This window comes from Heliangelus exortis, chromosome 2, assembly GCF_036169615.1.
Source record: "Heliangelus exortis chromosome 2, bHelExo1.hap1, whole genome shotgun sequence".
In the NCBI taxonomy this organism is placed as follows: Eukaryota; Metazoa; Chordata; class Aves; order Apodiformes; family Trochilidae; genus Heliangelus; species Heliangelus exortis.
In genome coordinates, this window is record NC_092423.1 from 139925913 (window position 1) to 139947385 (window position 21473).

At 38.1% G+C, this 21473-nt stretch overlaps 1 protein-coding gene across 1 annotated transcript in view; it reads left to right on the forward strand.

The window, feature by feature from the left end:
- NSMCE2 (NSE2 (MMS21) homolog, SMC5-SMC6 complex SUMO ligase) overlaps positions 1–21473 on the forward strand; it is a 127245-nt gene that overhangs the window by 50615 nt on the left and 55157 nt on the right. The window contains exon 4 of the mRNA XM_071738373.1: positions 8183–8336. Coding sequence (XP_071594474.1) covers positions 8183–8336 — 154 coding nt within the window. The remainder of the gene's footprint in view (positions 1–8182; positions 8337–21473) is intronic.

Here is a 21473-nt window from a genome sequence, read left to right on the forward strand (position 1 = left end):
AATCAACACTGTTTTATAGCTGCTGGTGAAAATGAAACCAAATTGTACTTGTTCTAGGATTTAGCCCTTTATTTCTACACTATAGAAAACATGGGTTTTAGTGATCTCAGTCAACCAACAGAGCCATGCAAGAGTAAACAGGTTGTTAGCCTAAAATCACCTCAGGGTCTTCTTCTGCTCCCACTGAAATCAATGTCTAAATTCCCATCAGTTTGAGTGGGATATTAAAGGAAAAAAAAAGCCCTAATATCCATGTTAATATAATTTCTAAATATGTGAATTAATCAGCTTGGTAAACTGGTTCAACAGCCTAATGCATTTGCTGAATCAGCCTCACAAAAACAGATGCACCAGCTGCCTCACAGTGCCTAACACCCATTAAAACAAAGCAACATTTTCATAAGAACAGTTGTTTTTGCTGTTATTTTGCTTAATATTTGCTCAGGAAAAACTGCATACACAAGTTGCTGTGTAACTCTACTGCAGTAAAAGTAACTTGCACATAAATTATGTTTGTGGCAGAACTTTAAAGTATGTAGAGAAGGAAGGGTGGATGTACTTGTTCCTCCACTGTGTCTTGAACCATAATTTAAAAGTGTTTTCATAAATGTCTACTAACTACTGTAGAAGTTTTTGCTTTGTTGTATTAATACCTTATATATTGAACAACTACATAGAAACAAGATGAAGACAGGCTTCTGTCTGGTTGAAATCATTAAGAAAATTCAGTTCAACCTCACAGCAAACCACAGGCAAGCTGGGCTTTCAGAAATGCTGAAGGGATTGAGGTGCTCTATATCCATTAACTTTCTTCACTTTGGGAAAAGCCTCACCTCTAATGCTCACATTTATTGCTGTAATTATGAGACAGTTTTACACGATTGCTTGCAAGTAGTTTCAATATTAGTATTTAAATAAGATCCCCTCTCACTGCTTCTTTTTTACCTCGTTGCTCTTTGCAAAGCAGTTCACAGGAGGTCTTGAGAAAGCCAAAAAGATGTTCACATGATTTTCTCTACCATAGTGAGTAACTGGGATGTTTTTTTCTGTTAAAATGTATAAATAAAGAATATAAATGTAAAGAATAAAGCATAGATGGGGCCCTGAGCAACCTGGTCTAGTGGAAGGTGTCCTTGCCCATGTAATGGGGTTGGAACTAGATGATCTTTAAGGTCCCTTCCAACCCAAACCATTCCATGATTCTATGATTTTACCTGAGATGAAATGTCTAACAGATGGGAACCCTAAGAAATTCTGTCCAGGCTGTAAACTTCACATTTGCTTCTAGGCAGGTTTGTTTCTTCCCCTGGTGCTCATTTACTTTTAATCCCATTCTGTATGTACAGTTCCTTTCTAAACAGGAGAGAGAAAGCAAACAGGGTGAGACAAAGTCCATTTCTATCTGCACTAAAATGACTCTAACATGCCACAACATGGGAGAAGTTAGTTTTGGATATCCCCCAGTATATGTGGAAGCAGTGTGTGCCCCTCTGTGCTTACTTTCTTTATAGAGGTTAAACATCTCCAGCTGTGTTCAAAGTAGGGGATAGGAATTGTGGAAGGTACTAACAGTTCTATTTTGGGGGATACCTTAGCTACGACCACCATACTGACATGTTGCTTATGAACCATGGCAACCCTGCATCACGTTCAGACTGTTACTCTGGCAGAGTTTTGGGATATTTGAAACATGATGACAGTCATTTTCTGTAGTGCTGGCCCAATTCAGTAGGCAGTATGTACCCTAAATATGGGTCAGCCCTCACAAATATGCCTCTCTTACAATTGTCTGTGTAGGTATTGCTCAACTGGAGTCCCAGCCCTGCAGCCATGATGTGTAGAGGTGTTGAATCTCCTGAATCAGATGTGGGCCCTTAGGCGATTCTGACTTCAGCAGGGCTGTGTTCAAACTAGTGTAGCTCCTGCTGCTGAATGGTGATATCCTTTCTGGCTGTCTTTGCAGATGTTTTCAAGAGCTGTGCTTTATTTGTGCATCAACAAATGATCTGATACTTGCTAAGGGTTTGAATCCAGCCACTGAAGAATAATATATGACTGTTTAGGTTGAGCTGAAATTTCACATCCTGATTCAGTTAGAGTGGTGACTCACTTAGAGTTGGTTCTCACATGATTCACAAAGTATATGGGTGACTCAACCCACAAATTTACTTAGCTCCCATGTTATTTTCCCTCTCAGTGAAAAAAAATTGGTTATAATAAATAATCACAGAAAACTTCGACTTGCCCTGAGGTAAAATAAATGTACGTGCTGAAAGGCTGCGTATTTGTAATAATAAATTATATAGTGAGGTAAGGATGAAATAATAGGACACATGAATTGGTAAACAAGGAGGAAATGTGACGTACATTTTTGGTCGATTTTGTTGCATAGCAGATGCAAATAAAGGGACAGTAGTTATTTTTATCTGATGAAGATGTTAAGAGGCTGTACTGACAGTGTCCATACCTATTGCTATAGCCAGTCAATTCTTGTAGTTTGTTCACTGAAATAAGTAGTTTTAGATAGGTCCCTGTCTGAGTCAGACATTTTAAAGTGATGGCAAGGAAGTGTGAGATGCCCAGGTTCTGGAAACTGGGTCTTAGTAGGGTATCTTGGGCTAGTCACCCCAAGTCCTGAAATTGTCTGGCTGAGAAATCTTGACCGAGTTCCTTTACACTGTGAAATTCACAGAGATAAGAAATTATGTCCCTACAGGAGCTATAAGATACTAAGTTTTTCTTTAAAAGCTGCAGCTGCTGTCAGTCTTCCATAAGCATAGGCACATGGTTGTAGTGTAAATATAGTAGAATTTACTATGCTTTTAGAATTAGATGGAGACATCAGGTTGCCCAAAAGGATAGAAATATCCAGGTAACTACATATCTCTGAGCTTCCTAACACGAAGTGACTAATCACCCTCCCTTTCATAAACAAAACAGTAGAGAATCTGAAAAATAAAGAAACTCTGCCATGTCAGCTGACTTGGTCATTAAAAAGGTCATTAGCAAGCAGGAATTTTTCATTACCTCGCAAATACTAAATGTCAATAAAATTGCACTTTTAAAAGTCCATATTTTGTAGGGATTAAATTACAGAGAACAAATAATATGTGGCTTGAAAGACTACGGTGAGAATTCTGAATTCTTTGGAAAGATTGTTCTGCAGATTGCATCACTGGTTTGAGGAAACCTCAGTGTGGTTCAGGTGTGGCAAGAAATTTCTGAGAAATAAAATGAGTGTCACTGGCAAACTTCAAAAACCAAGGAACAAAAATTGTATTCCTGAGAAAGGAACAGCAACACCATTAAAACCATGCAACTAAGGGACTTCTGTGCTAGAGAGAGAAGACAGAAAAGGCTAAAAAATAACCACGTAGTGTCACATGCTGAGCCCCTCCAATGCAAAGTCCAGTGGAGCATATTTGTGGTACACAGAATGCTGCTCTTTTATCACAAAGTTTGCCAAGCAGCCACAAGCTGTTTTGAGGCCTCTTTGTAGAAAGTGAACCAAATGCATGCATTAATTTGAACTTTCCCTCAGCTGAAGGAGAGAGTAAAATGGCTTTGTGCTCAAAGCACAGAACCAGGATGTATTTATGTATTTATTTATTTATCTTGATTCTGCCACAATTTCCATGTGCAACCATTGTCCAAGTTATTAATCTCTTTATGTCACTCTCCTCTCATTTGTAAAATACAATTGATTGCACATACATCACAATGGATATTTGAGGCTAAATTCTTTCATGTTTTTGAACTGTTTTGGGACATAATGCTGGGAATTTCATAATGCTGAAATTACTAAACGCTGCAGTGCTACAATGCTATATGCAAAGTTATGCTAATTAGTGCATTTTTAGACACTGATCCCTTACTATATGCAGACTAAAGCTGAGGTGGTCCAATTTTAGTCAGTGGTATCTTTGAGCTCACTGGTTCTGGGATGGTCTGCAACAGATTAATTTATTTCCCTTCTGGTAGTTATGATAATCAGTTGAATAAAAATTCCCCAGACTGCCCCTTAGGATACCTGCAGTTTACAGTTCTCATAGGCTTGGCAAGCTGGCCTTTCAACAACCTGAGTTTTGGAGGCACAGTGTAACTATTTATGCATGGCATACATACACTACCAGTGAAAGAATCTGCAAAAGGAAGGCTCCTTCTTACAGACAGATATTGGTGCATGTTGAAAACATACCATGAAGTGGCTCATTTCGTAAGCATTGCCCATCAAACACAGTAACCTCTTTGAACATGTCACTTGTGACCAGGTGGTGTGTTGTCATGAGTATATGTGTCCTTTGATAGGTCAGCCACACCTATGTTTTCCTAAATTATTTATTTATTTATCTATTTATTTATTTATTTTTGCTGTTGTGGTTGTTTCTAAAGGTGTTTCCTACCAGCAGTGCTGTTAGGTCATTTATAGAGTATCATCAATTATCATGTGTAACATATCTGTTCTCCCTTTTATTTCTTGGTTCCCATGTAAACAGTCATGTGGTTCTTTGCTGCTATGGGACTCTCAGAGCAGATGCTTTTGCTTTTCCTAGTGCTGTAAACAAGCTGTTGTGACTGATACTTCTTTTCACCATATGTCCTGAACACGCCCAGTTCATAGTAATATGTCATTTCCAGGATGCTTTGTAGGGTGTGTGTGCCTCCACCCCATTTCAAAATCAATGTAACTCTCAATGGATTGACTAATGACTGCAAGGTGTTACATAGCATGCTGGTTTGGGCTGACAGTGCTACTAAAGGAACAGTTGCTTGCTTAATGTGTCTTTCATGGTTCCCATGTGAAGTAATTTTACTGACAAATTGAACGTGTCAATGGTTTGCTACTAAGCATTTCTCTGACATACTGGTGGGACCAAAAAAAAAGGCATGACTCCAAATTGTTGTACTGAAAAGTCATAAATTTGCCCTGTCCTGTAGCCATATCCTGTGTTTGTGTTGTCCTCATACTTTTTGTTGTGCTGATCTCATCATCATTATATCCATCATGAATCTGTAGAGTAGGAGTGTGTGGTGACAATTAAAAAAAACTGTAAGGTACCTGTTGTGCTGATGCAGTGTGTAACGTGTTGCAATTCTGCCTCACTGTGAGGAACTAAGACTGATGGCGCATTTTCTTTTTTTTTTTTTTTTTTGTTTGTTTTCATTTATTTTGTCAGGTTAGACTGTTCTCTACCCTCTCATGAAATAGAATATTCGGCACTAAAGACAAATGGTTTGTTCACTGCAAAGTTATTTGATAGTTATTATGGTGGGTGGACATGCCTTGTTATTTATTCACCTGTGACATTGTGACATGTTGACCTGCAGGAAGGTCTACCTCGTATTTCAGTAATAACATACATGACAGTACAGTATTGCATGTGGTCAGGAAAGGTGTCTCTGCAAATCATTTAAATGAAAGCAATAATGTGGAGGTGAACAGAAACTGAATTTAAATTGTAAATATGAAAGAAGCTAAACTGCAGGAAAAAGCATTCTTTGAGCATCTCTCATCTGACTCTTGCGGGTTTTATATTAGATGGCTGTTTGTTGTATGTGCTGCATTGCAGGGCTATTGTATATGCAGGACATAGCACATTGCTATTGGGAACATAGCTGGTGTGAAAGACTTGATGTTTTTCATGATAAATGATGGAACTATTCATATTGCCTTTAGCAAATAGCATACTAGCTCTCCGCTATATGGCAGGAAATTGTGTTATTATTGTTAGGTAGCCAAAGGAGAGTTTTGTATTACTGTTCTTTTGAGGTTACTACAGATGTCTACTTGCAAATTTTGGTAGCTCTAGAGTGGCAGAGGCAAAGCTTATTTGTGTACATATAATGCACCTCCTCAAACATCTATTTTTTTGCTAGCATTACAGTGTTAGTGACAATTCCTGCAAGAACTTTTTCTGGACATATATGTAAAGTCCTTTAATTCTGGAAGTTGGATTTGAGAGAACCAGTGTTTGAATAATATTGGCTGTGCCCTTCTCCTCACTGCTTTCTCTGAGGGCATGACTGAAGATGCTACGGGTGTACTCAAATCTTCCATGAGTCAAGAAAAAGATGAAAAGAGCCTGATGTAACTATATCAATGTGTAACATAATCCCTGTGGAGAGGAAAGGATTATTGACATTGTCTTTGCTACAGGTGGATGTCTGTAATAAATGTCCACATAATTTCTTCTACTCTTTGTATATCAGCAACTTGGAAGCACTTAATTTTATTTGATTTTTTTAGTACATGCAGCTGAATCTTTTATGTGGTATCTGGCCATAGTGCTCTCAGGTCTTGGTGACAGACAGGTTGTTATTTGGGCTGTGCTTGTGAATGTGGTCATGTGTTTATATGTTATTTTTCTGGCAAAGAGAGAATGTCTGTAAAAACAGCCTGATGAAGTTGTTGCAGAAAGCTTTATTTTTGTCCAAATCAAATAATTATTTTATAATGTGTTGGGTTTCAAATGTATTTTGATTTAGTAACTGGCCAAGTTTCTGCTCCAGCGGAGTACTGAGCAGTGTTGATTTTTGTTGTGACAGCCTTCTTCTGCATTTGTTTTCTCTGGTGCTGACACAGGCAAATCATCTGAGTGTGTATGATTGACCCCACTGCCCTGGACACAGGATGTTCTCTTTTCCTTTGCTCCTTTTGTCACATTTCATAGGATAAGGGCTGTACACTGCTGCTTGTTGTTATGCAGTATCTGTGATGATGAGCTGTTGGTCTTTATCGTAGTCATGGTGTCCCTTGGGTACCAAGTTATTCTCAGCACTTTCCCATTCATAGTTGGGTGATGTGGTAGGTGATTTTTTTTTTGTCTTCTGGTGCCTCTGAAAACTGCATGCTCTCAGCTATCAGTGCATGTGGGTTTTTTTCTTATTTTTCATCTTGCCACAGCTGTCATCAACTTAAAAGTGGATGTACCAAACTGGCTTTACTCTTGGAAGAAATAATAGCCCTATGGATTGCTTTGCTTTGATAAAAGTAAAAGTTTTCTGGGCTATGTAGCATTTTATGTATCTTCAAAGTCCATTTTTGCATGAACATTTGTTATTTATTTGGCTCTTGAAATAAAATATATTCCATAGGATTTTCAAGGTCTTTGTAAACTCTGGTAACTGTAGATGTGGATATGTTTTTTCTCAGTAGGCTCTCTTCCTGTGTTTCACAATGAACAGGACTGTGGTCTGGTGAGGGGCATCATTGAATGTCTGTGGTAGGGAAAGAGTAGAACAGCAAAAATGGTGCTTAGCTCCTTTTTTTTTTTTTTTTTTTTTCAGATTGTCATGCTTTTCTCTATGTTTGGGATAGAAATAGCCTTTATCTGGTTCAGAAAATGTTTAGCATTATGAATTTGACAACTGCCCAGCTTCTCTCAGTGTTTGTGCTGTTGCTGATGCCATTGCATAGAATGGTCTCAACCACTGTAGCTCATTCTTACAGAGATTTGTCAAAGGTGCATTTCCATAGAATTTAATCTTGCCTTGAGATAGAGTGTTTTTAATGGGGTTTCCAAAGTGCTTTTTTGCATTCTTGGGGTCTCTTAACATTGCCTGTGTCATTACTTAACTTCTATTTATTCTTCAGATCATTCCAGATACAATTACAATAAACAAGTATTTTTCAAAAATCTGTGGTTTTGCCTGCCTGTGTGGCATAATGCTTCTTGTTCATACAGCACAAATAAATTGGGGTTGCTTCCCTTTATGTTGGTTATTTGTACTGCTTTTGCTGGTGTTATCACAGCAATCATGCTTGTAGGTTATAAGCTTCTGCAAAGCTGATAAAGAAAACTCTTAGAGAAGGTATTTCTGTTTTTCAGTCATCTTCTCATTTTTTGTACAGTCATATTCTTTGGTTTTGTTCATGTTCAATGTTATGCTGGTTGTTGTTAACATCTTGACCTTTACCACGTCACAGAAATTTTCCCTGTCATTGGTGTGATAAATACTCGATATGCAGCAACTGAGTTAAATGATGCTGAGAAGTTAATCGCTGCATTTCGTAATGATTTTGCTGAAATAAATAATTACCTAGAGGTTATGGTTTCAGAACGTGAAACCTAACTATAATCCAAAGAAACTGAGATTATGTTAGTGAATTTTTGCTTGACGTCTTTTGCTTTGTATTAAAATGTGTCATAATGAATAACATTCTAATTCTTGTTCCTTACAGATAAAACGAGAAAAACCAGAAAATATACCAAATTTAAAAAATTTAGTAAAAGAAAAATTTACTGCACTGGAGAACAAGAACAGTGACTCAGACTTGCAAAAGAATGAAAAATATATGTATTTTAAGGATCAACTTAAAGAGATGAGAAAACAATGTAAGTGTTATTTAAAACAAAAAACATTCTTTTAATACTAAATGTAGGATGTGACTAACTGCCCTGAAATATGGAACTGACAGTTATGGCTTAAACTAAAGTGAGTGTTCTTATTTGAAAATTTGCTTAAATTGGTATCTGTATAGAAAAAAAAAAAACAACTGTAATTACTATAGTAGTTTTATTTAGACTCCCACAGTTCCTGCCCTGTTTGAATACAAATATAAGGAAAGTGTTGCTTCATATCCTTTTCTTGTAAGATGGACTTTTTCATTTGAAGACTTTGTCTTGTTTTGTTTTTTCTTAATTGATAGAATCTTCTAAAAGGATTAAGTAAGCTGTTTTCATTTTTCACTTAAACAAATTGCTCCTATTTCACAACCTAGGATGTGTTGCAACTCTAAGGAGACCTTTGCTTTAATCGTAGAACTGTATTGTTGGAAAATGCTTACTGTGTGTGTTCTCAGGTTTACAGCTTCTATGCACGCACCACACAACACTGCAACTTACTAAAAACTGTTTTTCTTAATTGAATATATTTTTCAACTGTTAAATTTTTTTATTATTTATGCTTGAATTGCCAGAAAAGTTGGAGAGTCAACAGTTCTGGTATTTATACAACACAACAAAATTGTATATTTTATTGCCTGCACATATAGCAGCCATTAAAATATCAGTGTGATTGCTGTTGCAGGGAAAGTTCATGGGCTCTATTTGTGCTGTTCTTCCCCAATCATAATTATGTTTTGAAATAATATTATTCTGCTCGCTGTTCCTTGACCCCTGTACCTATTCCCTCCCACCCTACATTTTGATTTCAACATAAACTGATATCTCAGGAACTTCAGGAGTCGTAGATTAATGATTTATACCATTGGAAAATGATATTCTGAATGCTCTCCTGTAGCTCTTCTTGAGTTTTGTTTTTTTGGAGCCTTATCCAAAACCCACTGGAACTAGCAGAAGGAGTTTTCCTGCTGACTTCACTGGACTTTGGATTACTTCCCTATTGAGATTTATGAAGTGTGAGGATATGCTTGACAAGTTGAATTGTAGATCTGATATCCCAAGGCTCCCTAGGATTACAGCTTGAGGGCTTAATGTATTTGTTTCTCATCTTTATGGTTTTTAAGACTGTGGATTAGTGATGATCTCTGAGTTTAATAGAGCTCTTGGCACTACTTTAAGAATTAATATACCAAGTTGCAGACCACAAAACAGTGTAATTTTCGCTCCCTACATAACAATAAAATTATTACTGCCCCACCGTTATGTTGTAATTCCTAATTTCCAGGTGTTTGTAACTGAGAAGATAAAATCTTGATAACTGAATTTGGATTTACTTTCCATTCTGTAATTGCCTGAGGAAGGGGTGAATGCCTGAGTGATACATTCAGCTCTGGCTATGGGACTGAGTCCTAACTGGCAGACCTGTTAAGAAAAACCCAAAATAAAGAAGCACAGAGTAATCCCTTGGGAAAAAAAATTAAAAAGGACATAATTCTGCTACTACGACAGCCTGAAATGCAGATTTGTCTTATTATCCACTTAGACATCTGTTTTTGGCTCTGCATAGAGGTCAGATTGTGTGCAAAATGAAATGCCTGATGATGTTGGATGGACTGCTGTATTCAGTATTCAGTACATGGACTACTGACAGCTTGGGTTTTGTAGACTTCACGATGATTTTGTTCAGGTAAATCCATCACATTTCATCCTGTTGCACCATCTAGTGCAATTTAAGATTGAATGGAAAGTTGTTAGCTTTCACAAACAGTCTTGGATGCAAAATAATAAACTTGTATTCAAGTAGACATCCTGGAGCAGCCCACCTTCCTTTGAACTGGGTAACTAAATGCCACCTCAGGCCTGGTGATACAAAAGAAGTGGAAAATTCAGAGTTAAATTTTCAAAGCAAGCACAACTCTGCTGCTTGAAACTTGCATCAGTGTTGTGTCTTCTGCCTAAATAATCTGTTGATCCACCATAACATCACTTTCATATTTTACTTTCTTCTTTTATCAGGCTCTTTTATCATGACAGCTCCCAGAACTTCTTGAGTAGTGATGTGTGGCTGAAGATTGGTGGAGTCTGTTTATATTCACATATGTAGATTTGCTTCTATCTGATGTAGTGACCTGAAACCAGTAAAACTGTCCAGTTTCTCTATTTATTGTAGCTATGTCATATTGCCATTACCCGTATACTGCCTCTCTCTTTTTGTGTGTTTTTCTCACTCATAGCCAGCCTTTAAGAAGACCCATGGAACTGAATGTCACAAATTTATTCACTTAACAGTGACAGATATCCACATTCTTACAGGATCAGGGCCTCAGGTTTTAAAATCTTTGTGAGAGACTAAACTGACATGTGTGTTCCATCTGGTACAAAAAGCCTCTTCTTGTTGTTGAGCTCTATGTAGTTAATGACTATGCTGAGATGTATAATTGAGCACTGTCAATATTATCTAAAATATCATATAGTGTTACTGTAAAGATGGAGTTGGCTCAGAGGGTGGAATTTCTGGGTTGCAATACCAGCTGAGATGAAGATTAATGAGATCTTTAGTAGACATCTACTAGTTTTGATGAACTGGTGATTTACCCAATTGCATGCTGTATTTTTTTGGTTTTTGTAAGAACATTAGGGTCACCCTCTTACAGATTCAGCAGCCGTGACTAACTCAAGTCATCTGTTTATTCTTTAGCTGCCTCTGTATGAGTTGTGACTTTGAAAGTATGAGTTATACAAATCAGGTCCCATAATTCTGCATATTATAATGTGTCTGCAAATTTGGGGGCATGCTTTAAAACTGCTTGCTTTAAAACTGCTTGAGTTTTGTGTAGTGGTAACTTCATTAATAGCTACTTGGTTAATAATTAATTTTCAATTACTAGTCCTGCTTTGTCCACAACTTTTACTACATAATTCCTGGCCTGTTTCAAGCTCAAATATATAGGATGGCCTAATTGTTAGCTCTTTCCTGGGCTTATTGCTAAATCAGATAAAATCCAAAAACTCCAGACAGGTTTTCTCAGAGGGGCTTTCCTAGACTCTTCTTTTGTCCCAGCCTTTTCAATCTCAAAGGAGCAGATGGAGTAGATGCTAAAATCATTTGCCTTCCAGGATGAGTTACCATTAATCATTACATATCTTTTATGCAAGGTTTGACATTTTGTATTCTAGAATAGCTGAACAAGGAAATGTTTTATTCTCACATTGTCTTGCTACTTAGAAATTAACTGGGATTTGAAGGGAAAAGCCTTCTCAACACAGATTTTGGGTATGGTGCTTAGAGAGTGATGCAGTTAAATATAGCCCTTTTTTTAACAGCAAACTAACAAAGCTAATACGTTTTCTCTCATGATATTTGCTGCCCCAGTGATGAAAGGGAGCTTCATGGTTGTTCCCTGCCACCTGAGAGGTGAAATGCAGCATGATAGTTGGCTCTAATATTTGGGGAGGAGACTGGTACCGTAGCACCTTCAGATTGTCCTCTAGTCAGCTCTGCAGGAAAGAGACTTCCTTAGCTTTGAACTTTAGGAGCAGCAAAGGTGCAGAAATGAAATAGGGAAAGTTCATCTCTCTTCATTAAGGATGATATCATGCCTCAGAGCAGTTACTGTTCTGCTCATGTTTCAGTTTGCAGGATTTTTCCCTCAATCTGTGAGACTTTATTATGCAGCTACTTTCGCTGGAATTTGTGCAAAATGATGCAAAATCTCCACCTGTGATGATACGTGTCAAAACAGTCAGACAGGTTTTATGTGAACAGCAAGTGATTATTCTAAAATCTGTCTTCAGAACTATCTTACATTCCTAAATTCTCAGTTCTTTTTTTCCATGAAAAACATTTTAATTTTTCTGCTCAAAGCTACTCAAAATGTAAGCAGTAAAAAACAAGTGTTGATTAATGTGTTAGGGGCTTAAAATTTTGTTAAACTCTTTCTTGAACCCCCAAGTGCCTACAATATATATATTTTCCAAATAACTGTGCTCTTGGAGGGATATTCACTAAATCTGGTAACATCTGAAAGTTCTAAATAATGTCATGCATGGCTTGTAAGGACAATTTTTTGTGACCTTAATCTTAAATGACTGATGGTCTCTGTACCCATAACGGTCCTGGAGCTGTGGAATGCTTTGTGATCTCCTTTTGATTAAATGAAATGCTAAAGGAAGTTGCTTAAATTAAATTGCAGGAGTAGATTGGCATGTTTCTCTTCCTTCTTGAAACGTAATCACAGTACAGAAGCTTGCAGGACTGAGCCCATAGGAACTAGTCATGATTACTGCAGGAATTATAACTTTGCATTTTGTACCTTCTGTAAATTTTAAATCCCACCTTCTGTTTAAAGTTGTATTACCAAGTCTTTTTATTTTGTGCCAGAATATATATATCAAAGGCATCTTCTGGCACAGAGTATGAGAATTTTGCTGTCATGAAATGAAAGTAAGATCTGTTTTTTTATCTCTATCAGTTTAAATTTCTGATACTCTGTGAAAAGAGCTAATCAGAAGATAGAATCTCAACTCCTGTGACCCTAGCTGCCACTGTGGTATGTGCTGAAGGTTATTTAGTTTCACATTCAGTGCACAAGGGATGACAGGTTTCATAGCCCTTTTATAGCAGCTGATAACATGCACTTTGGAATCCTTGATAACTACAGTCTGTAGGAACACCCAGCAGATGCAGACTTCAGTACTCATTTGTGAAGTGTTAGGATTTGAGTGAATGACAATGTTGCTCGTTATGTCAAACTATTTAAGGAGAGAATTTGACAAATGTAGGAAAGACTGTATTTTTTTGATAGGGAACAAATAATTTGGAGATGCAGTAGTAGTTTAGGAAACATTTTTGTCATAGGAAACCGGTTATTGTAATGGAGTCTGGAAAGTAGCAACACAACAGTTGTAAAGCTCTTCCCTGCTGTCTCCACTGAAAAAGTGTCAGTTTTGAAAGGAAAAAGTAGGTATCATGATTTGACATTTCAACAGGACAGATTTATAGCTGGTATCAATAAGAAAATATTTTGAAAGGAGATTTTAAATTTAATAGTTAGCCTTCAAGTAGATGCTGTTATGCCCTGTTGATTTATTTATTTTAAGCTATGCATATACAGAGAAATAATGATGTACAAGAGTGTTATTTTAGACACAGTTTGGGATAGAAAAAAATGACACTGTGAAAGGAATTATCTTTAAATTTTTAGAAGGTTCTACCTGGAGATTCCAGGAAAGACTAAGATCTTTGATTTGCTTTTAGTAGGATAAGAAAACAAGCTGCAACAAGACTCTGTGTAGTATAATGCTTAACAAGTTTCATCCAATTACACCTCACAACATTATACAGAGATAAGAAAGTTAATTTTATTCCTAGACATATAAAAGAGGTGAAACTTAAGTAAATAGTTGAAGTTACTTCTGTGGAGTCACATAACCTATTCGCAGAACTGAGTTTCTTTTCAGTTGTGCCTAACATTTCAGTCGTTCTATGTTCATCTTTATAGCTGGCTATGTTGTCAGAGGATCATTTGAAAAAAAAAAACCTAACTCTATTTGTCTTCATATTTTTAATATAAAATAATAATTTAAAATCCATTTAGTGACCAGTTATGGAAAAGCAATGTCAGTACAAAAGTTGAAAATTCTAACTGAAAGTGGGATTGCTGTTATGACAGTTAAGTGTTGTGTGTGGGATATGCACTTTTCATTTATGTAAAATTCCTTATAGACAGCTCTTTGACTAGTAAAGGAATGTAAGATAATCTAGCACTTAAAAAGGTCTCTTAAAGTTTAGAAAACTTCAGATTATTTCTTTTCTTTGTTACAGTCTTCTTGTATTAGATGAAAGTATTTAGGTTCAGAACACATCACTGGGAGTTAGGTCCCTAAACTCTTTGTGGGTCTGAACCTTATACCCATGCCTGAAATTCAGCTGTGTATAACATGTTTGTGGACTGTGCAACTAATGAACATGGAGTGGCTCATATCCATGCTGCTCCAGGCTATGGAGCTAAGTAGCCATATCCACTCTGCACTGCAAAGTACTCAGTTGCCTTACTTCTCTTGTGGCACCAAAACATCATTACTATTCTTTCTGATTTTTTTTTTTCAGTTCATAGAGCTGAAAATAATAACATAACTGAATTCTAATCTGTCAGAGTAATGTTTTCATAGCATGGTGCTGAGGGAACAAGTTGCAGCCCCTGAGGAGAGGCATTAATATGTTTAGAAGCGTTTGTGTGAATGAGATCTGACTTCTGGGTAGGGTTAAAGGACTACCCTGAGAGAGAAGCTTGGCATGGTTTTGTCATTTTGGGACTGTTTTGTCTGGATATTTTCTGGAAGGAACTCATGAGTGAGCTAGCCCACTTATAGTTTTGAAGGATTAGCAGATCAGGGTCTGGGAACAGGAATGATTTAAAATTATGATTATTATTTCTGACACACAAAACCTCTTTTTCACATAGTTATTGGAAAGAGAAACAAGCTAGAGAAACAAACTACATAAGGGGATGCTCCAGTACTCTAACAATGGAACCTATACAGCACCTAAGAATGTAGAATCATAGAATGGTTTCACTTGGAAGGGACCCTTAAGATGATCGAGTTCCAATGAAGATGAATATCCAAATCACAAAATTAACCTCACTGCTAGTGTCCTTGCTAGTTTGCAAAGGGCCAACTCTAGAATAAATGAAACTGTCTGAACTTTACTTTTGCAATCTGGGACAATTTTTCAAGGTCAAAAATTAACTACGTTGTTTAGTTAGCAAGCAGCATCTTGCATTCATAATAATTCTGCTAGTGGATTAATGAAGAAGTCTATTCCTAATGGATCAGGTGAGGGTTTCTTCGACAAAGCAATTGCCTTCCTAATGTGAATGATCAAAACAAGAAGTTTCTTACTTTGGCATTTAGATGTCTGACATGGAATTAATAGTTAAAATGAAAGAGGAATCAACCCACCCCCTCAAACAATGTTTCTCCATTGTGACTAATGTGCAGTGTAGGAGACCTGGGTTTCAGTCTCAGTGATTTAAAGTCAGAACTTGACTGACTATGGGACTGCTAGGTGAAGGTGTGGAATCGGTCTCTGTTTCTTTGTTCTGTGTGTTTATAACTATATTTAAAAATGGAAACAAGTGCAGAAGAAAATACTGAGAGACACTGACCTTTTAGCCCTGTGGTAAAGCCACTCAGCTGAGGGAGGTATCTAAATGAGAAAGAGCATCAGATGTAGGTCTCGCCTGTTACAGGTATCTGCCCTTCTAATCAGTGAGTACTCAAGGGTAAACTCTTTTTATATCTTTCTGTGTCACTCATCTGATCTATACCTGTATTTTTAAAAGATCTACATTTTACTTCATTGCAAAAGTCTTTGAAAAATATATTTATTGCTTTTATATCATCCTCACTTTCAGATGTGAGTATATCAGCACAGAGTATATAAAAATAGAAAGGAATTGGAGCGTTGCAAGAAATAATTTTTTCCCATTATTATACCCATAGGGATGATACATGGGATAATTCTTTCCCAAGTGAGCACATTGATGGCCACCAGCATGGCATGTGTACTCTTTGTAAGAACATTTAGGTTTGAAGGGAGCTTCTGGATGCTGATTCTGTTCTCTTGATGTTGCAGTCAATCACATTATCTAGAACTGGACACAGTACTGCAGATGGGGTCTGACAAGAGTGGTGTAGAGGGGGAGAATCAGTTCCTAAATCACCAAATCACCTCCCATTGCAGCCTGGCTTATATAGATGTTCCTCCTTAATGGTGTTAAGTTCAATAGTTACTTCCTCTATTTCTTGAGTCCACATTAATGCATTTGTGCAACATGGAAACTTATAAGGTCTCATGTCTTGACTATATTTAAACTCAGCAGAAATGTCTTATAAATTTCAGATGTGTGTAAGAAACGTAGATTCTAAAGCTTGCCTTTAATGAAATTCTGAACACTTCATTAGTTGGATTAAGCCATATAGAAAATTTGCTTTTTGGTAACAGAACATGACCAGTATCACTAAGACTTAATTTACTACTTTCATGGTGTAATAATAAAGACTATTTTTGTGTAAAAATCTGAGAGTGAAAATGGAAAGACTGCTGCTGCCAGCTGAGTACAATTTTGCTTGCCATTATGTCCTTTGCATTCTATTCAGACAAATTTAAAGACAAAAGATGGAGAAATTACATTCTTCTGACATGAGCTTATTGCTTAAAATTCAAATGCGATCACAGGAAAACAAGTAAAGAACAGTCTTGGGAGAAAAAAGCAAAAAAAGAGGGAAGGGAAAGCTTCTCGGTCTTACAGCTTTTCAGTTGAGATGTTCTTGTTATGAACTTAGAGAACTGAGGAGAAGGGAGGAAAATAAAGATCAATGGAACTTTAAACTTCTAAAACTTTGTTTTATATACTAAATTTTTCTGTTACTGGAGTACTTTTTTTGCTCCTGGAGGTACTGTGGTTGTTTTTTTACACTTCCTATATGTTCATTTTGATCATTTATATGTGTGGCTTTGTGCCAGCAGTGTTCACAAGGATCAAAGCAAATGCTACTTCAAGTAGGACTCTACTCCAAGTAATGCATTTGGATCGAGTGCCAGCACAAAAAGCTCTAAAAGGAAAGACAGGGAAGTAGATCTGAGATAATACTGACTAAATTATAATCCATCAGTGTGTATCATACTGCATGATAACTTCAGAGTACTCCAGTTCAGAGAAAGGAAAACACTTGGTGTTTTTATGGTCCTGCAAGTATTTGCCTTGTAGCTCCTTGATGTGTCTAGATCAAGCTAGATCTTGGTTTGTGAAGCATCAGCGTAGCTTCTGAAATCAGTGGAATTTCCCTGATTTATACCTGCAATGTACAGTAACATTCAAACTCATAATGTGCATCAAAATTAGGAAATGTCCTCTCATTTCTTTTCAGAAGTTCAAGTGCATTGGCTGCTTACCATGAATGTTTTTACATCCATGTTGTTTCAATTCTCTCTCAAAAGCTGTAGACATCAATAACCTCACAGTAAAGGTGGTTTCTTTCCAACTTGAATTTATGGCATTAAATTTACTGGAGATTTTCACAGTATCCTAAAGCTGATAAATAAGTTGAGCTGAAATGGAGGAAGAATGCCAGAGAAATGCTAAAGGATTACAAACCCCATCTTCTAGGTTTGTGGACCTTACACTGGATGCCAGAATCCAGTTAAGTGCCTTGGCTCCCACAAGGAATGTTGAAGCACATAGACTTGAACAGCTTTGTTCAGTGATGCATCTATTGGGTCAGTATGGCACACTTTACATCTGTACTTCAGCTGTAATGTATATGATGACTAAAAATGTGCCAACTATAAAGTAACACAAAGGGAATGAATCAGGGCTTTTTCTGTAATACTGAGGACACATGCTCTTATTATGTAGCTGGGGAGGCACCAGACCATGGCTCTACTCTGTGGCTTTGGGAATTTCGGGTGCTCAAACAATTACTGATGTTATTATGGAGATGAAGTAGTAATTGTATGTACTAGCTCTGAGGGGTAACCTGAGATATGTTGCTTTCAGTCAGCATTAGCACAAAGTCAAGTCAAACACCTTCGGTGGCATTTACACTTACTCTAAAACAGGCTTGAAGCATGGAGGTGTTCTGTCACAACTGAGGAGTCATTTAAGTTGTCATCTTTCAGCTGTTGTTAGCTCTCACTTGAGACACAACATCTGACTTTACAAGTGTGGAGAGGTTTATCCTGTCTTAACATCTCAAATATGGATGTAGATTTATTTTGTTACCAGTCTTGCTGTGAGTGGTCTCAGGATTAAATTCAAGTTGCTTAACAGGTGTTCCAGCAGGCACCAAAAATTCCTGACGGGGGAGAGAAGCAGTTAGAGGGGTGATGGTGAGAATGTTTGTGTTTCATATCATAGCATTGTGTCTACACCAGTTGTCCAGGAAGTGTTGAAAATAAACTCACAAATGAGCATGTAAGAAAAATCCGTTACAGGGAAGAAATCCCTTTTGGCTCCTCTCTGGATCCTCCAAATGCCCCTGCACATATAACTGGAAGCTGGACAAGCATACCAGGAAAACATTGCTGTAGGCTCTCCTGCCTTGTGCCCTCTATAGGGATTTGCTGCTATTCCTTATCAGAGCAAGTCTGCTGGGTGGGGTGGACCTCACCTCTGATGTCACAGAGTTGCTCAGAGGCTTTTAAGCAACCCCTTGGCTGAAGGGTGATCTGCAGAGGGCACTCTTCAGCCCTTTAGTTCAAGCATAACCTGTGAGGCGTGAAGCTGGAGATGGAGGGGGCTGGGGAGGATGCAAAGAGGCCACATGTCTGTGTACTCCAGTAGATAACTTTCTGGGGACAGAGTGGCTGGAGAGCAGCCAGGCAGAGAGGGACCTGGGAGTCTGGATTGACAGGAAGCTGAACATGAGCCAGCAGTGTGCCCAGGTGGCCAAGAAGGCCAATGGCATCCTGGCCTGGATCAGGAACAGTGTGGCCAACAGGCCCAGGGAAGGGATTCTTCTCCTGTACTCAGTCCTGGTGAGGCCACAGCTTGAGTCCTGTGTCCAGTTCTGGGCCCCTCAGTTCAGGAAGGAGATTGAGGTGCTGGGGCAGGTCAGAGCAAGGAGGCCGTGAAGGGATCCAGCACAAGTCCTGTGAGAAAGGGCTGAGGGAGCTGGGGATGTTCAGTCTGGAGAAGAGGAGGCTCAGGGGAGACCTCATCACTCTCTACAACTCCCTGGAAGGAGGTTGGAGCCGGGGGCAGGTTGGTCTCTTTTCCCAGGCAACTCTCAGTAAAGACAAAAGGACATGGTCTCAAGTTGTGCCAGAGGAGGTTTAGGTTGGATATTAGAAAGAATTTCTTTACAGAGAGGGTGATCAAACACTGTAATGGGCTGCCCAGGGAAGTAGTGGATTCTCTGTCTCTGGAGATATTTAAAAAGAGACTGGATGTGGCACTCAGTGCCATGGGCTGGGAACTGCAGCGGGAGTGGATCAAGGGTTGGACTTGATGATCTCAGAGGTCCCTTCCAACCCAGACGATTCTATGATTCTATGATTCTTAGCAAGGAGTAACTGGGTTATATAACTGCGTTCTCTACATCCCCATCACCCCTTTCCCTTCCACTTGGATTAAACTGTGCCTGCTTTCAGGAGCCAGTGAGGGCAAAGGACAAACAATGTGTTCCTTGTTACTCAGTCTGGGGCAGTTCTGGGCAAGTAAAGAAGTCAGAATTTCAGATCCTTGGAGAAGCTGGAAGGGACTTACCAGAGTTAGAGGCCACTGAACAAGATTTTTCATCATTTTGGAGTTTGCTTCAGTTCTTTGGACCTGATCCAGACTTAAGTCACTTACTCCCTCTTTGAAAGTTTATGGGTTGATCTAAGACTTAATGAAATCAAAATAAGTCTTTCCAGGAAGGCTGTTCATCAGGATCTATCCATAAACTTCCATCATAAACTGAGTGGCTAGTTTATAATCAGACAGGAAGAGGGGGAAAAAAGCCCTTCTTACCACATCATGAAAGACTCCGTGCAGGAAAGCTAGAGAGCTGTCTTTGAGGGGGAAAAATATAAAAGCTCCCTGATTGCTTTTATCAGTCTCTGAAGTAAAAATAGTAATTACTGCAATTCAAGACTAATGAATAAATCACTGTGCTAAAATGTGAACAAAAAAGTGTAATAAGCAATGATATGTAATCATTTGGCAACTGTTGCTGATGTGGGCAAAATGAGCTATTCACCCAGCCTTTTCTGCAGCATACATTGCTTTGGGTTTTGTCAAAGTCAGATTAAATTCTCCTCTCCTGTTCTCCAGCAGAGTTTTGTTATGCCATGTCAGAGGTCTACATAGTTGGGCTCATATTCCTCTGTTTCATAAATACCTGCTCACCTAAGCAAACACGAGTGGTGCAGATAGCTCTGCTGAAATCATGCCTGTGTATAGGTTTTGTCACAGCACAGCTATGCCTGGGGCAGATATTTTCCAGCTCTGTTGTACTCACTCCACCACTTTTCTCATTTTACCCAACTGTTCCCCAGCCTGAATCAGCGTTGTTCCTTCTTTTTTTGCAGCAGCTTTCCCTTTTCACATGATGCCATAACCTCCTTCTTCCCTCCAGTGCTCCTCTTCACCTTGCCTTCCTGCTAGCTCCTGCTCAGAAGTGTCACAGAAGATTTTACCCATGACTGATGTGTTTCACTAGTGAGGCCTTCATGTCAGTTTTGTTTTGCCCTGAGAAAAATTAATTTTATTATCTTGATAAACTGTATGGTCCACTTAAACATGCTTCTGACTGCACAGTTACTGCCATGCCATTGTGCTTGCAGCTCTGTTGTATACATAGCAAAAGCCATAATTTAGAGGAAAGTGCTGGCTATTGACCACTAACAATACTGTTGGTGGTGTGCTAGCTATAGCTTTACATTCCTGTTAGAGGTGGAAAATCTAGTAGCTGAGTGAGTCATCAAACCCAATGTAGCAAAATTCAGTTGTAAATGAAAGAGGAACATTTCCATATTCTTCATTTGGCTTAATTCTTGTGCCTAATGGCTGTGTATATACCATAAACATTGTGAAGGAGCAACCATGGAAACACTTGTTTTCTTGCATTGCTAAATTTACTCTGGGTTGAATATTAACACAGTGCCTGGCATTACTTTAAAAGCAAAAATAGCTGAAGTGTGACTCACTATGAGTCATTTGCTGCTAGTCCTGCTATACTGCCTAGAGCTTGACATTGAACAAGTTGGCAGCCTGCATTGCTACATTTTTTTCTAGGAACTTTGAACACATTTCATTCTTGTGAATTCTCTTGTGCAATAATATTAAACACAGCAATGTGTTTATTTTGCTTCCAAAGTCAAATGAATCAGAAAATGGTGAAACAAAGAATATTTTTCTTGGAGATTCTGGAAGAGCTGTATTCTGAGAATCATTTTTTAGCTGCAATAACAAAATGATTGCCTGGATGTTAAAAGTTAATTACATATTATCTAGATTATGCGAGATATCCTGTAAACATTCTAAAATAACTTTTTAAAAATTTTATTTGCATTTTTGGCAAAGCCACACATGGAATCAAAAAGTTAAGCCTGTAGGTTGAGAACATTTTCTCTTTGGT